We start from the raw sequence: 14,697 nt of genomic DNA on the forward strand, positions 1-14,697 counted from the left end.
GATTCACTGAACAACGGTGGCAAGAACAATAGTAAAATGGAGCAAAACCCACTTAACAAATGTCTCGCTTAACAATAGAAATCTGGGGCTCAATTCTGGCCGTACGTTGAGGACTACCTGTATTCTTGAGAACATGATGGTTTCTGCTAGCTAAATATGATAGACCTGATATCATGTAATGAACTTGCAACTTATTCACAGGTTCCTGCCTACTCTCATTGCGATACCTTTAATCAACTGTCACTTCTAAGCTATTTAATGTGAACTTATGCTGCGTTGTGTGCGCTAGCTCTTTCCCTCAAATTTTATTGCAGAACTTTTATTTGTTACTTATTATTACATTTGTGGCTGGGACAAGGAAGATGTTTTTGCTGTCTCATGTAAAGTGCAAGATGGAAGCCGGCCAAATCGAGAAGTGCCGGGCGGCAAGGACACGCACATTTTATCTTCCACGCTTCATTGCTCCCCAACATCTGCTGCCTGGAAAAGCTGCTTCGTTTTGCAGAGGATTTAAGCCTGGGACACCACCTCTCTCTTCCCTGTACTGTATACAAGCAAAGTTCGAGTCCCCAGTTACCGGTCTGTGAAGTATGTGAAATGAGAAGTCCGGGGATTGCCAAAATCCTTCAGTTCCACGTTTTTGTTTTTGTTTTTAAATTCAAATCAACAAACGTGCCTTTTATAAGGCAATTTCGCGCGAAGGAACTGCACCTAAATATATAGCGTGAAACTTAAGCGCAGCCAAGCGTTTCGGCGAGTTGTTGTGAAAACAACCGAAGTGTACAATGACCATGTTCCACAGAAAGTGATGTCCCCCACCCTAACAATCGAGGGGGTGCGATATTTTTTTTTGGGGGGGGAGGCTTGCTTGTTTACAGCGGTGTGATTTAGCATTCATTCTTCTTCCCTTTGTGTTTTTTTTTTTTTGCTGATGTTCTAACGCTCGACCTCACACATTCCCAACTTGGGGCTACGACCCCCCACCCCCGCTTCCCGGGAGAGCCAAGCGCACCTCGCGCCTTCTGAAAAGGGGCGCCGGGCGGAGGCCAAGCGCGCGCGCGGAGTAGGTGGGGGGGGGGCGCACGCGCTCTTGTTTTTCTCCCGCCGCTTCTCTCTCTCTCTCTCTCTCTCCCCCCCCCTCGGCGGTGTGTCTGCGCCGGGAGGGAGGGGCCGGAGGGGAACCGCACGCGCAGCCTCTCGGGGCCGCCTTTCAGCTGCTGCTTTTCTCAGTCTGCGCGGAAGGCTGAAAAGAGGCGAGTCGCTTGCGGCAGGAAGGAAGGCAGGAAGGACAGGAGAGCGAGCGCAGCGGCAAGAGAAGCAGCAGCCTCGGCGAAACCTTTGCGCTTCTTGGGGAGTTTTCGTGCTCTGGCTGAGAGCGCCTTGACGGGCGGGTGGGTGGGAGGGCGCGCACGATGGAGCCTTGGAAGCAGTGTGCAAACTGGCTCATCCAGTGCCGGGTGTTGCCGGTCAATCACCGGGTGACTTGGGACGAGGCGCAGGTGTTCGACCTGGCCCAGACCCTTCGCGATGGGGTCCTCCTTTGCCAGCTGCTCAACAACTTGCGCCCTCACGCCCTCAATCTCAAGGAGATCAACCTGAGACCTCAGATGTCCCAGGTAAAGTGATGCGAACGCTTTTGCCCAGGTTTCTTCCGGGTCTCCGCGTGCCTTGAATCGCTTCTCTTGTGCCTTCCCCCATCCCGTCTGGGCTGCTTATAATGTCTTTGTTTCAATGCAGCCAGCCTGTCTAGGAGGTCACTCTGGATGGTTATTGGGCTTTTCGCCCGCAGCCTTAAGTGAGAGTTGCTTGAATTTGGCAAAGAGTTGCGGGATCCTGTTCGGGAGCGCAGATGGTTTGCCAGATAATGTGTGGGATGGGGGGTAAGGATAAAGAAACGATCGTCCTTAGTGGGGGGGGGATGGTATCCAGAAAGCTAGCAATACATTTAGAAATAAGGACCTCGCTTGTACCATATTTGGGAGGATGTATAATAACAATCTCCTTTTTGCCACCTACTTACATGCTTAATGTGATTCAGTGTATTTTTCTCTTTGGTGATGTTACTTTTCATGTGAAGGCAGTAGAGGGATTTAATACTGGGCCGTATTAAAATACGGAGTTGTGCTATTAAAACTCCCCTCCCCATCTCATTTTGTTGAATTCTGCCTGAAATCACTTAGATCAGCAAGTAGAAGAAACTGAAAGAGGAACTATGTCATGTAAAGGAGAGACATGTAGGAAGCTGGCTGTTTGCATTACTGCTAATCTGCAGTAACAATAGATGGTATCACAAACGATGGTTCCTGCCTTCTAAAAGTTTAAATTGAGAGATTAAGCCTTTATTAATTTATCTCTTGATTGCATATATAGGAAATGGTCTCACTGGAAGCATCTTTCAGTCAGACAAAAAAAGTGAGAACAGTTGCTATACCTTGGAATAGTGCTTTGGCATCTTTAAGGATAGAATTTATTTAAGTTTGCAAATAGGATGGACCTGCTATGGCATTTCAGCCAAAGTACTGTCTAAGCCCCACCGATTGCAAAGAGGTTATTAAATGCAAGCTCAGAAGACTTGGCCGTGCGATATTTGAAGAAACTACCTTCAAACTATTGTTGGGTTCCAAGTTCCATTAATCTTAGCCATCATGGGAAATTGTCATGGGAATTAATCCAGCAGTATCTGGAAGGTCATATGTTTCTCATCTGCACAAAACATAATTTTAAAGCAAAGCTAGTCCATCTCCCAGCTTGATCAGGCAATGGAAGTGAGTTTTAACATCATTTCAGCTGCATGAAAAAACAAGAGATTTGTCAAAACTCACTGCTGCTCTGCCTAGACAAGCTAATTCCTCGACTTACAACCATTCATTTTGTGACCTTTCAAAGTTACAACAGCATTGAAAAAAGTAATTTATAACCACTTTCACACTTACAACTTTTGCAGCATCCCCATGGTCGTGTGATCAAAATTCAGATGCTTGGCAACCAGTTCATATTTATGATGGTTGCGGTGTCCCAAGGTCACGTGATCACCTTTTGCAAAATCAGGAGAGAAGCCAGATTCACTTAACAACCATGTTACTAATTTAGTAACTTCACTTAAAACAACTGTGGCAAGAAAGAAAACGGGGCAAACTTCACATAACTGTCTCACTTAGCAACACAAATTTGGGCTCAATTGTAGTAGTAAGTTAAAGACAACCCGTACTCCAGGTTTGCGTGCATGAGCCTTGTGACATATGCAGACAAACTTGGATTAGGGTCAGAACTTACTCCTACTCTGCCCAGATAAATAGCCATGAAAGCTAGATTGTTCTTAGAACTCTCCCATTATGTTACTGATTGTCCAAGTAGAGCAGGGATCCAGCTTTGCCAACCCATTTGTGCATCCAAAGCCAAAAACATGTCAGAAATTGGAACCCTGTCAGAACTGAATGGACAGCTTGTCCAGGCAACCTATGAGTGAATTCCAGTGGGATGTTGCTTTGTGTGTACAAGCTTCATGGACACCTGTCAGAATTTGTTTCTGCTATGCCTGAATGAGCTGCAAAGTCAGTATTTTCTACACCTTTTTTCTGTAAAGAGCCATTGAGCCAAAATAAACTTGGAACAAGAAATAATAGTTTTCTCCTTTGCTTCTAAACTACTTACAAAATTGTAAAAGTCTATTGTTTTAAAATTTAATTATTTAAAATGATATACTTATTGCCTAGATCTAAGCCCACTAAAATAATTAGAGAGCCAGTTTGGTCTAGTGGTTAAGGCACCTGTCTAGAAAGTGGGAGACCGTGGGTTCAAATCCCTCCTTTAGCCATAAAAGCCAACTGGGTGACTTTGAACTTCTCACTCTCTCTTAGCCTAACTCACCTTCAGGTTGCTGTTGGGAAAATAGGAGACAAAGATGTGTTGGATATGTTTGTTGCTTTGAGTTATCCTGTTTTCCCGAAAATAAGACCCAACAGGAAAATAAGCCCTAGCATGATTTTTCAGGATGCTCGTAATATAAGCCTACCCCAAATAAGCCCCAGTTAAGGTTGTCAGCCAGATGAATGCATTTAATACAAAGTATTTTCCCCCAAAATAAGACCTAACTGGAAAATAAGCCGTAATGCATCTTTTGGAGCAAAAATTAATATAAGACCTGGTCTTATTTTTGGGGAAACATGGGTATTTGTAAAAATAATAAAGTTGGGGTGCAAATAAATACATTAGTGATATTCATAGTGAAAAGCATGGCACAGAGGAAGGAGTCATGAAAACTCCTATTTTTATCCAGTCATACCACTGCAAATTTGAGTATCTTAACTTATTTTGTTACTCCGGTACGAAAATTTATTTCCACTGAAAAAGACAAGAAGTTGTCTAATTCCGTTGAAGTTGATTTGTGGATAAGCCTGTTAGTCATTACAAAACATCTGTCTGCAACTCTCCTGATGTTTTTCTAATTTCCAAGATCAGCATTGGTTTTTAAGTTGCTGATCTGCAAGTCAGTTCTGCTAAAAATGGACTACATGACATTGATTCATATAGGATTGTTTAGTACTTAATGTTCATCATCTCTAGGATAATGCTTGCAACCATATTTTACAGAAGTATAATATTAACCATGTTTTTCTGAGAAAGAATTAAGGGGTTAGATAGTTTAAAAGTTAGATAACTAATCTCTGATCCTGAAGGCTGGGAGGGGCATTAATGCATTTATCTATCAGACATTTCACTGGCATTTTCAACTTCTTTATGTCTTTATTTCATTCAAGAGAGGGAAACAGTGAGGCTGCCTTCCAGAGATACTGTGCAGATTGCTCAGGCTTTCTTCTATTAATGGATTGAAAACCACTGAGTTGATTAGAGGATCAGCTGCAGTGGTGAAATCCAATTTTTTTTTACTACCAGTTCTGTGAGCGTGGCTTGGTGGGCATGGTGTGGCTTGATTATAGTGACCAGACGTCCCGCTTTTTAATAATTTGTCCCGCGTCCCGTGGCAATTCCAATTTTTTGTTGTTGTTTCACTCCTATTCTGAAAATGGGAGGTGGCAACGCAAGAGGAGGAGGCGGAGAAGGGGGAGTGGCGAAGAAGGGGGCGCGAGAGGGAGGAGAGACGCCGCTTGACTTCACCCGAGAGGAAGAGAAGAGCCGAGAGGAGAGCCGAGCCTGCCTAGAAGAGCTGAGAGGAGAGCCGAGCCTGCCTGGAAGAGCGGAGAAGCAGCAGCTGCTCCTCCTCCTTCAGGCAGGTGGCAAGACTCAGCACGCATGCGCAGCCCTCCCCCCCGTCAATGGTGTCCCGCTTTGCCATCGCTGAAATCTGGTCACTTTAGGCTTGGTGGATGTGGCAGGGGAAGAATACGGCAAAATTTCCATTCCCATCCCACTCCTGGGGAAGGATACTGCAAAATCTCCATTCCCACCCCACTCCAGGGAAAGGATACTGCAAAATCTCCATTTCCACTTCACTCTGGGGCCAGCCAGAGGTGGTATTTGCTGGTTCTCTGAACTGCTCAAAATTTCTGCTACCGGTTCTCTGAACTGCTCAAAATTTCCACTACCAGTTCTCTAGAACCTGTCAGAACCTGCTGCATTTCACCCCCAATCAGCTGGCTGTTGAGGATCAGACTTTATGATTTCCTACATTAATGACACCAGGGAACCATAGATCTATTTCTTTATGGTTCTAAATTTTAAGCCAGTGGGAAGCCAGAAGTCTGAAATCTGAACACTTTGTGACAGGTTTTGTATGTAGTACGAGTTGTTTACTCATGACTGAAGGCCATCTACAGGTAGTCCTCGATTTACAACAGTTTGTTTAGTGACCATTCAAAGTTACAACAGCATTGCAAAAAGTGACTTATGACCAGTTTTCACACTTACGACCATTGCAATATCCGTATGGTCGTGGGATCAAAATTCAGATACTTGGCAATTACTCATATTTATATTGGCTGCAATGTCCCGGGGGTCACATGATCCCCTTTTGCGACCTTCTGACAAGCAAAGTCAATGGGGAAGCCAGATTCACTTAATAACAGATTGACTAATTTAACAACTACAGTGATTCACTTAACAACTGGGGCAAGAAAGGTTCTAAAATGGAGCAAACTCACTTAACAAATGATTCACTTAGCACAGGGGTGTCCAAACTTGGTCCCTTTAAGACTTGTGGACTTCAATTCCCAGAGTTCCTCAGCCAGCTTTGCTGGCTGAGGACTCTGGGAGTTCCACAAATGACTTAGCAACATAAATTTTGGGCTCAATTGTGGTGGCAAGTCAAGGGCTACCTATATTTTTATTTTTTAATAACCTTGGAAGAGGAAACACTCTCCATCAGTCTCTTAACCACTTCCCTAGCTCTTTATATATACCATACACATATTCTCTCAGTAAAATTCCTTTATTTGTAATTTTTTACTGCATGATCTACTGTAAGGACACAAGCTTGCTTATTTACCATTTAAATTATAATATCCCCATGACTTACAGTGGGTATCCATGATGCCTATTACAAAAAAAAAATAAAAATTAAAAAAAAAATAGAAAAGGCAAAACAAGTTGTATTGACAGTTCAGTTGAAAAATACCAAACTTATCTGTATCCCTTCTTATCAGAATCCTTTTCTGGGATGGCATTTTAAGACACATTTTCATATTGATCCATTTGGAGATATCAATTACTGAAAATATGCCATCTAAAGCAGGGGTCTCCAACCTTGGCATTTTTAAGCCTGGAGGACTTCAACTCCCAGAATTTCCCAGTCAGCTTTGCTGGCTGGGGAATTCTGGGATTGAAGTCCTCCAGGCTTAAAGATGCCAAGGTTGGAGACCCCGATCTAAAGTGTTCTCAACGGTGTTGACAGGGGGGCAGAGATCGACTCCAAGGTGCCTCAAGTGTGGGGTGCCGCAGGGGTCGATTCTCTCACCCCTCCTGTTCAACATCTATATGAAGCCGCTGGGTGAGATCATCAGTGGCTTCGGGGTGAGATACCAACTGTACGCTGATGACACTCAGCTGTACTTTTCCACCCCGGGCCACCCCAGTGAAGCTGTCGAAGTGCTGTCCCGGTGTGTGGAAGCCGTACGGGTCTGGATGGGGAGGAACAGGCTCAAACTTAATCCCTCCAAGACAGAGTGGCTGTGGATGCCGGCACCTCGGTACAGTCAGCTGCAGATGTGGCTGTCTATCGGGGGTGAGTCATTGGTCCCGATGGAGAAGGTACGCAACTTGGGCGTGCTCCTGGATGATCGGTTGTCCTTTGAAGATCATTTGGCGACCGTCTCCAGGAGAGCTTTCTATCAGGTTCGCCTGATCCGCCAGTTGCGTCCCTTCCTGGACCGGGATGCCTTATGCATGGTCACTCATGCTCTCGTTACCTCTCGCCTGGACTATTGCAATGCTCTCTATATGGGGCTCCCCTTGAAGAGCACCCGGAGACTTCAGCTAGTCCAGAACGCGGCTGCGCGGGTTATTGAGGGAGCGGTTCGGAGCTCCCACGTAACACCTATCCTGCGCAGACTGCACTGGCTACCTGTCGTTTGCCGGGTGCGCTTCAAGGTATTGGTTACCACCTTTAAATCGCTCCATGGCTTAGGACCGGGCTATCTACGGGACCGTCTACTGCCGGCCTCTATCTCCCATCGTCCGGTGCGTTCCCACAGAGAGGGACTCCTCAGGGTGCCGTCAGCCAAACAGTGTCGACTGGCGGCCCCCAGGAGGAGGGCCTTCTCTGTGGGGGCTCCGACCCTGTGGAACGAACTTCCCCTTGGGCTTCGACAACTACCTGACCTTAGGACCTTTCGCCGCGAACTTAAAACCTATTTATTTCGGATGGCTGGACTAGCTTGATTTTTATCTGTAATTTTAATTGAATGTGATGGGTTTTTAAATTTTTGTAATTTTATGGGGGTGTTTATTGTTTTAATTTTTGGGCTAATTTAAATCAGTTTTTTAAGGGTTGTTTTAATTATTGTGTATGTCTGTATTTTATCTGCCTGTTCACCGCCCTGAGTCCTTCGGGAGAAGGGCGGTATACAAATTAAAATATTATTATTATTATTATTAACAGTGTGCCACTTATATTGCAACATTGGCATATTAATTTCCAATTATGTCCAATGTAACCATACTTCAAGCGTATCTTTGAATTCCTGTTTAATGTGTGTGAGAGTGTGAGTAAATTCAGTTAGACTTCTGAGTAAACTTAGTGGAAAGAATGATGCTACTTCCATTTCTAAATAACAGAAGATTTATAGATGTTTCTTATGCATTCAGTTGTCAAACTTGTGAAACATTTTTGGAAGTCTCTCTCTCTCACTCTCTCCCCCCCCCTCCCTCCCCCTCCCTCCCTCCCTCTTTCTCTCTCTCTCTCCCCTCCTCCTCCTCCCTCCCTCTCTCTCTCTCTCTCTTTCTCCCCCTCCCTTTCCCTCTCCATCTTCTATGGGATTTGTTCTTTACGCCTATAAGGAAAGAATTATAACGTGATAACTTCCTTATGTTTGATTGCTATTTTCACAGCCTATATTCATAAATCCAGTTGTGTGTGATATTTTTAAATATCTGATTATTAAAACCATTAATTTTATTGAGACCTATGTAAATAGCTTACTGATAAAGATTGGAGTTCTAAACTTATTTGCAAAAACAAAACAAAAGCCCTGTATCTAGTTATCAGTATTGAGTATATTTGAATTGCTTTAGCCTGTTGAAATATTTACATACTGTTACATGGCAGAAAGGCAACATTTTAAAATATTGCATTGGTAAGTAATATTCCTTCAGCTGCTAGATGATAATAGATATCCAGCCTAATGCAAATTAACTGAACCAGCCTTGTTAAGAAATTCTGGTACTTTCTTGCCCTATTTTTAAAGTGACATACACTTGGCATAGTTTTTGCTCAAAGGTAGTTTGCTTAAATTTCAGTTGTAAATTTCAGTTGTAAATTTCACAGTGTGTTTTGCTTTATTTGTAATTTTAGTGAAAATATTGTTCCATATTTTTACAGGCCATGATTGCAAGAAGACTAACATGTATTTTTTTTGAGAATTAGTTCATATACTGTAATTGTTTAATACTATACAGATTTTATAAGATTAAACCCAAATTGGATTTGTGAAATATGCTAAACTAAAATTAAACAATTTCATTATGGCTTATTTTAATGTGATTTTAAGATTTTATTGTCTGAAGATGCAAGCTATGAATAAATGATAATAGCAAGAATGGATTGCAGGATTGGCTTAGTTTAGTGTGTTATATCCAAATCTTTGTGTTTAATTTACAGTTTAATGTATTATATAAAGTTTATTTCATATGTTATAAAAAATTCCATTCAGTGTAAAAGAGAATGAATATTTTTTTAAAGAAGGCAATCTTCTACTGAACATAAATTAGAGAGATTCCTTATCAGCCCTGGTCACCTGATGACATTTTATATATATTTTTTCCAGACCAGGGAGCCAGGTAAGTGATCATCTGTAGCTAATGTTTGTTTTTTATAGAACAGGCTTCTCCAGTCTACTGATTTCTAGATGTGCTGGGCTACACCTTGCATTATCTGGCTTTTGAGAATGGCAGTGAATTATAGAAGGCGTCTTTAGAATATGAATTAAAACCATTTCACTTTTTTCAAAGTTCTGAAGCAGCTTTTTTAAAAAAACGAACTTCTTTCTCTAAAAGAGAAAGAGCTTTTTTAGATTATTGTTTTTCTTAATACAGGGCTGTTATATCTGCTCTCAAAAATATAGATGGCAGGAAAAATACACATACAGCCCAGCTTTACAATCATCTAATACAATCATCCAGAGTTTTGCTATACAAATCTGATCTGCTTAGCAGGAGTCTTCAGGTTTTTTAAGACTGTGCAGCCAGTTTATTTTCATTTCATATAATAAAAGCAAACTTTGAATTTACTGGATGCTCTTTGACGTATCTTATCCTTAATTATGAGGAGTGGGAGGAGAACACCTGCCATGTATTCATTTAGTGATTTAAGTAAAAGAAATCAGATGAAAAAATATTCCTGAGGGGAAAAATTGCCTAACCATATGACTTATACCGTGGGTGTCTTTGAATGAAATCAATTAAAATTGATTCTAAACTAAATATGGATCAGAAGTGTGATTTGGTTGCAGAAAAGCAAATTCAGTTGTAGGCATTTTGGCTCCCCTTTTTTGGTGTTTATTAGACACTATCTTCAATATCCCTTTCAGTTTTGGGTACCATAATTTAAGGATTCAGACAAGGAAGACAGAAGGATGACAGGGGAGAGGTAGTGAAGGAGCTGGGTAGGTTAAGTCTCAAGAAGACTGGAGGGATATGATATCATTCTTCAAATTACTTGAAATGACAGTTGAATAAGGCCCAAGATCTACTCTTTATTGTTATAGAATGTGGAACATGGAATAAAAGATTTTAAACTACAGAAAGGCAATTTCTAACTGAATGTTTAGAAAAAAAATCTGAATGTTCAGAGCAGCATAACTGGGTTAACTAGAGAAGTGGTAACTGGATGTATTTAAGCAGAAGCTAGACAGCTATCTGTTCAGAATGTTTTTGGAACAGGACAGACACATGTTGTCCTATTCCTAAATGTAGGAATCAAACGTTTCCTAGGATATTGATTAGGGAAAAAGTCGTACTGTGTGCTAAGCCATCCTTATTTGGTTTTGCATTCTGTTAGGGGTCTCCAGCATTGAAATAGAATAGAATAGAATTTTTATTGGCCAAGTGTGATTGGACACACAAGGAATTTGTCTTGGTGCATATGCTCTCAGTGTACATAAAAGAAAAGATACCTTCGTCAAGTACAACACTTAATGATACTCATAGGGTACAAATTTAACACTTAATGATACAACATTTAATGATAGTCATAGACTACAATTAAGCAATCAGGAAACAATCACTATCAATATAAATTGTAAGGATACAAGCAACAAAGTTACAGTCATACAGTCATAAGTGGAAGGAGATGGGTGAGGGAACAATGAGAAGGTTAATAGTAGTGCAGATTTAGTAAATAGTTGAAGGAATTATTTCTTTAGCAGAGTGATGGCGTTCGGGGAAAAAACTGTTCTTGTGTCTAGTTGTTCTGGTGTGCAGTGCTCTATAGCGTCGTTTTGAGGGTAGGAGTTGAATGTCTCTTATTCAATGTATGCCCTGTCTTGAAATCCAAACAGTTGCTTCAATCTCAAAACAAATTGTTTTCAGACGTGTATTGCGCTAGAAACAAACCCTGTTATCTGGTATCAGGGATGTCAAACTGGATTTCTTCGAGGGCTGGATCAGCATTGTAGTTCTCTGCCGCGGGGTTGGGGGTGCGGGGGAGATGGGATGGACTCCTCCTGTACCATCCTGCTGGCCAAAACCCTCTGCCCTGTTTTCAGTGTGAATGGCGTCCTACAGCACTTTACCGGCCCAAACTGGTAAACTCGTGAGGCCTCCTCACAGCCTGTTTTTGGTCAGCAGAGTGCTGCTGGAGGCTATAGAGGCCAAAAAAGGGCCGCGGGGCCCCCACATCGCGGGCTGGTTCTTTGATATTTCCAGGCTGGATTTGAGTTTGACATCCCTGTCTTGTATGAATCCAGCCAATTGTTGAACATACCATGGCTTACCATAGCAAAGCAAATCCAGCCATTAAGTTCAATCTGCGGATACAAAACAAGCAATATACCTATGCTCTTACATAACATATATCCTGTACAGTAGGACACTTTGGCTTCAGAGGCAAAATATGCTTTGGACGTACACATAGCACTGATGGCAGTTCCTTAAATCAAACATGCTTTTTCTTAGATTCCTGCTACAGGTGCAGAAAGCAACCACATTAATTCAGGAAAACATACAACTGGAATTACAACTTTAAGGAACCAGAACTACTTGTCTCCCCCTGTAGATTTTGAAAGGCCTTAGTCTAAATTCAGTCCTTGAATGAATGAAATTTTCCACTTTTCACCTCACTTTTGATGCAGTTGTTAGGTGAATCACAAATGGTCATTAAGTGACAAATCAAGTGATCATGATTTGTGATTTTACTGCCAGTATCTCCGTTGAATCTGCTTGTTGGAAGTTGGCTGTGACATGTGTGAATGGCAATCACATGATTGTGGGATGCTGCAACTGTTGTAATTACCTGCCAGTTATGAAACCCTGCCTGAATCACATGAAAGTGGAGGATCCTGTAACAATCAGTGCACTGATGATGTTACCTAGTTTGACTAATGAAACATCTGCAAGAAAATCATCTGAGCTTGATAGTTTGTTGATGGCCAAGGACCCTTCATTTCAATCCTGAGCTGCAAATATTCTCCTTTATTGATACAATCGTAAATGCAAAGACTGCTCATAAAGTTACTTTTTCAGCACTGTCGTAACTTTGAATGGTTGCTAAACGGGGTAGTCATTAAGCAAGGTCTACCTGCATATAAAAATGGCAGTTCACAATGAGCCTTTTTATGATCCCCTTTCCCTAAGTCAGACGAAGCCAGTTTTACTACTACATATTTTATTTTGAAGAAATAGACTCTGTAAGCTAGCCAGAGTCACCGGCTAGGGGAGATGTGTGGCATAAAAATTCAATAAATAAAAAATTAATAAGCATCACAGATGAAGTGATGGCAAAGTATGCATGCAATAAGTAGAAGTTTAGGGACAAAGTGAGTAACTTTCTATAACTAATGTATATAAAGCTTATAACCAACATTGGGTGTCAATTTGGTATAATGGTTAAAAGTACCAGTCCAGAACCTAAGAACCTCTGAGTCCTACTTAAGCCTCAGGCACAAAGCCAGCTGGATGACCTTGAGTCAGTCACACCTTCTCTACCCTAAGGAGGAGGCAATAGCAAACTGTTCCAAAAATCTTGCCAAGAAAAGTTCAGGCATTAGTTCAGGGAATTGCCGGGAGTCAGCAGTGACTTGAAGGCACAAAACCCCCAACCAATGCTAACAATAGCTATTCCTGTTCTCTAGAATTTTCAGTGTATACTTGGTCCCAAAGTATATAAAAAAGTAAAGGTAAAGGTTTCCCCTGCCCAGTTGTGGCCAACTCTAGGGGGCAGTGCTTATCTCCATTTCTAAATCGAGGGAGCCAATATTATCTGAAGACATTTCTATGGTCATGTGGCCAGCATGACTATATGTTGAGGCATACGGAACGCTTCCTTATCTTTTCACCAAAGTGGTACCTATTTATCTACTTGCATTTGCATGCTTTAAACTGCTAGGTTGGCAAGAGCTAGGACAAGTAGTGGCCGCTCACTCCTTCATATAGCGCTTGGATCTTAAACCTGGGCTTTCTAGCTGATAAGCTCAATATCTTTAACTGCATCCCAAAGTGTATAAAACAGGGGTGTCAAACTCAAAGCCCGCGGGTTTGCTTAAATCTGGCCTGTGGGTCTGGCCTGGAAATAAAAAGGATTTCTTTTTATTGCAGTATTTCATATAGTCCACTGGTTATTTCTAAATTGTGATTTACTGTGTAAAGCACAAATGGCTGAATTTACAGAACACACAGAGTCAAAATCAAATCATATTATGACTGGATAGTGTGCAAATCTGGCACATAGAAGGCAGCTTTTGTCAGGTATGCATAAAACTCAGTTAAGTTTTATGCTCAGTGAAGGTATGACCTGAGCATAGTTCATAAAATCATCTGCTACAATGTCCTACCTGTCAGTGACTACTTCAGCTTCAACCACAACAATACACGAGCACACAATAGATACAAACTTAAAGTGAACCGCTCCAAACTCAATTGCAGAAAATATGACTTCAGTAACAGAGTTGTTAATGCCTGGAATGCACTACCAGACTCTGTGGTCTCATCCCAAAACTTTAATCTAAGACTGTCTACTGTTGACCTCACTCCATTCCTAAGAGGTTTGTAAGGGGCGTGCATAAGAGCACCAGTGTGCCTAGCGTTCCTGTCCTAATGTTCCCTTTAATTGTATTCATTTTATGTATTCAATTCATGCTTATACTTACAGTATATATATTATCTAATATGTACTTGACTAAATAAATAAATAAATAAATTCAGTGAGATTTAATCTGTGTACCCAATTGTAGTCCAAATGGACCTGGAAATGTTTCCACACAGCATGCATATTTTCTGAATCTTTCTAGACATTTAGCAATAATATTGTGATGATTTTGTTGTGTTGTACAGTGTTTCTCTTTACAATAGATATCTGGAGTAGACTTTTAATGTTTTCCAAGAACTCTATTAAAAGCAAAAATGGGAGGGTATTCTACATAGAGTTAGTTAATATTTCAAAGGATAAATTCAGCAGGGAAAAGGGAAACCTGAGTTGACATTACCCAAGCTATAACAAAGAGTATACAATTTTGTTATTTGGGGATGGAGAAATTCCATAAATAAGGCAGATGGATTAATACATGAAGAAGACAAAAAAGAAGATATGGATGAATTAAAGATAAATGAATTGTTTTGTTTAAAAGTATTTTAAGATTCTAAACATTAATTTATCATTCAAATTGAAAGAGTCCACAGATATTTTACGAGAAGAGTCCTCCATTCCTCTACCCGCAATAAAATACCTTACGTCACCAGACTTCAAATTCTGGGCTTAGACAACTTAAAACTACACCAACTTTGGTCCGACCTAAGCGTAGTATATAAAATTATCTGCCAAAATGTCCTACCTGTCAACGACTACTTCAGCTTCAATCACAACAATACACGAAC

At 41.2% G+C, this 14,697-nt stretch overlaps 1 protein-coding gene across 1 annotated transcript in view; it reads left to right on the forward strand.

Moving 5' to 3' along the window:
• Positions 1-1,412: 1,412 nt before the first annotated feature.
• VAV3 (vav guanine nucleotide exchange factor 3) overlaps positions 1,413-14,697 on the forward strand; it is a 230,998-nt gene continuing 217,713 nt past the window's right edge. Inside the window, exon 1 of the mRNA XM_058179240.1 lies at positions 1,413-1,616. Within this exon, the coding sequence (XP_058035223.1) occupies positions 1,413-1,616 (204 nt within the window). The remainder of the gene's footprint in view (positions 1,617-14,697) is intronic.

This window comes from Ahaetulla prasina, chromosome 3 (genome assembly GCF_028640845.1).
Source record: "Ahaetulla prasina isolate Xishuangbanna chromosome 3, ASM2864084v1, whole genome shotgun sequence".
Taxonomy (NCBI): Eukaryota; Metazoa; Chordata; class Lepidosauria; order Squamata; family Colubridae; genus Ahaetulla; species Ahaetulla prasina.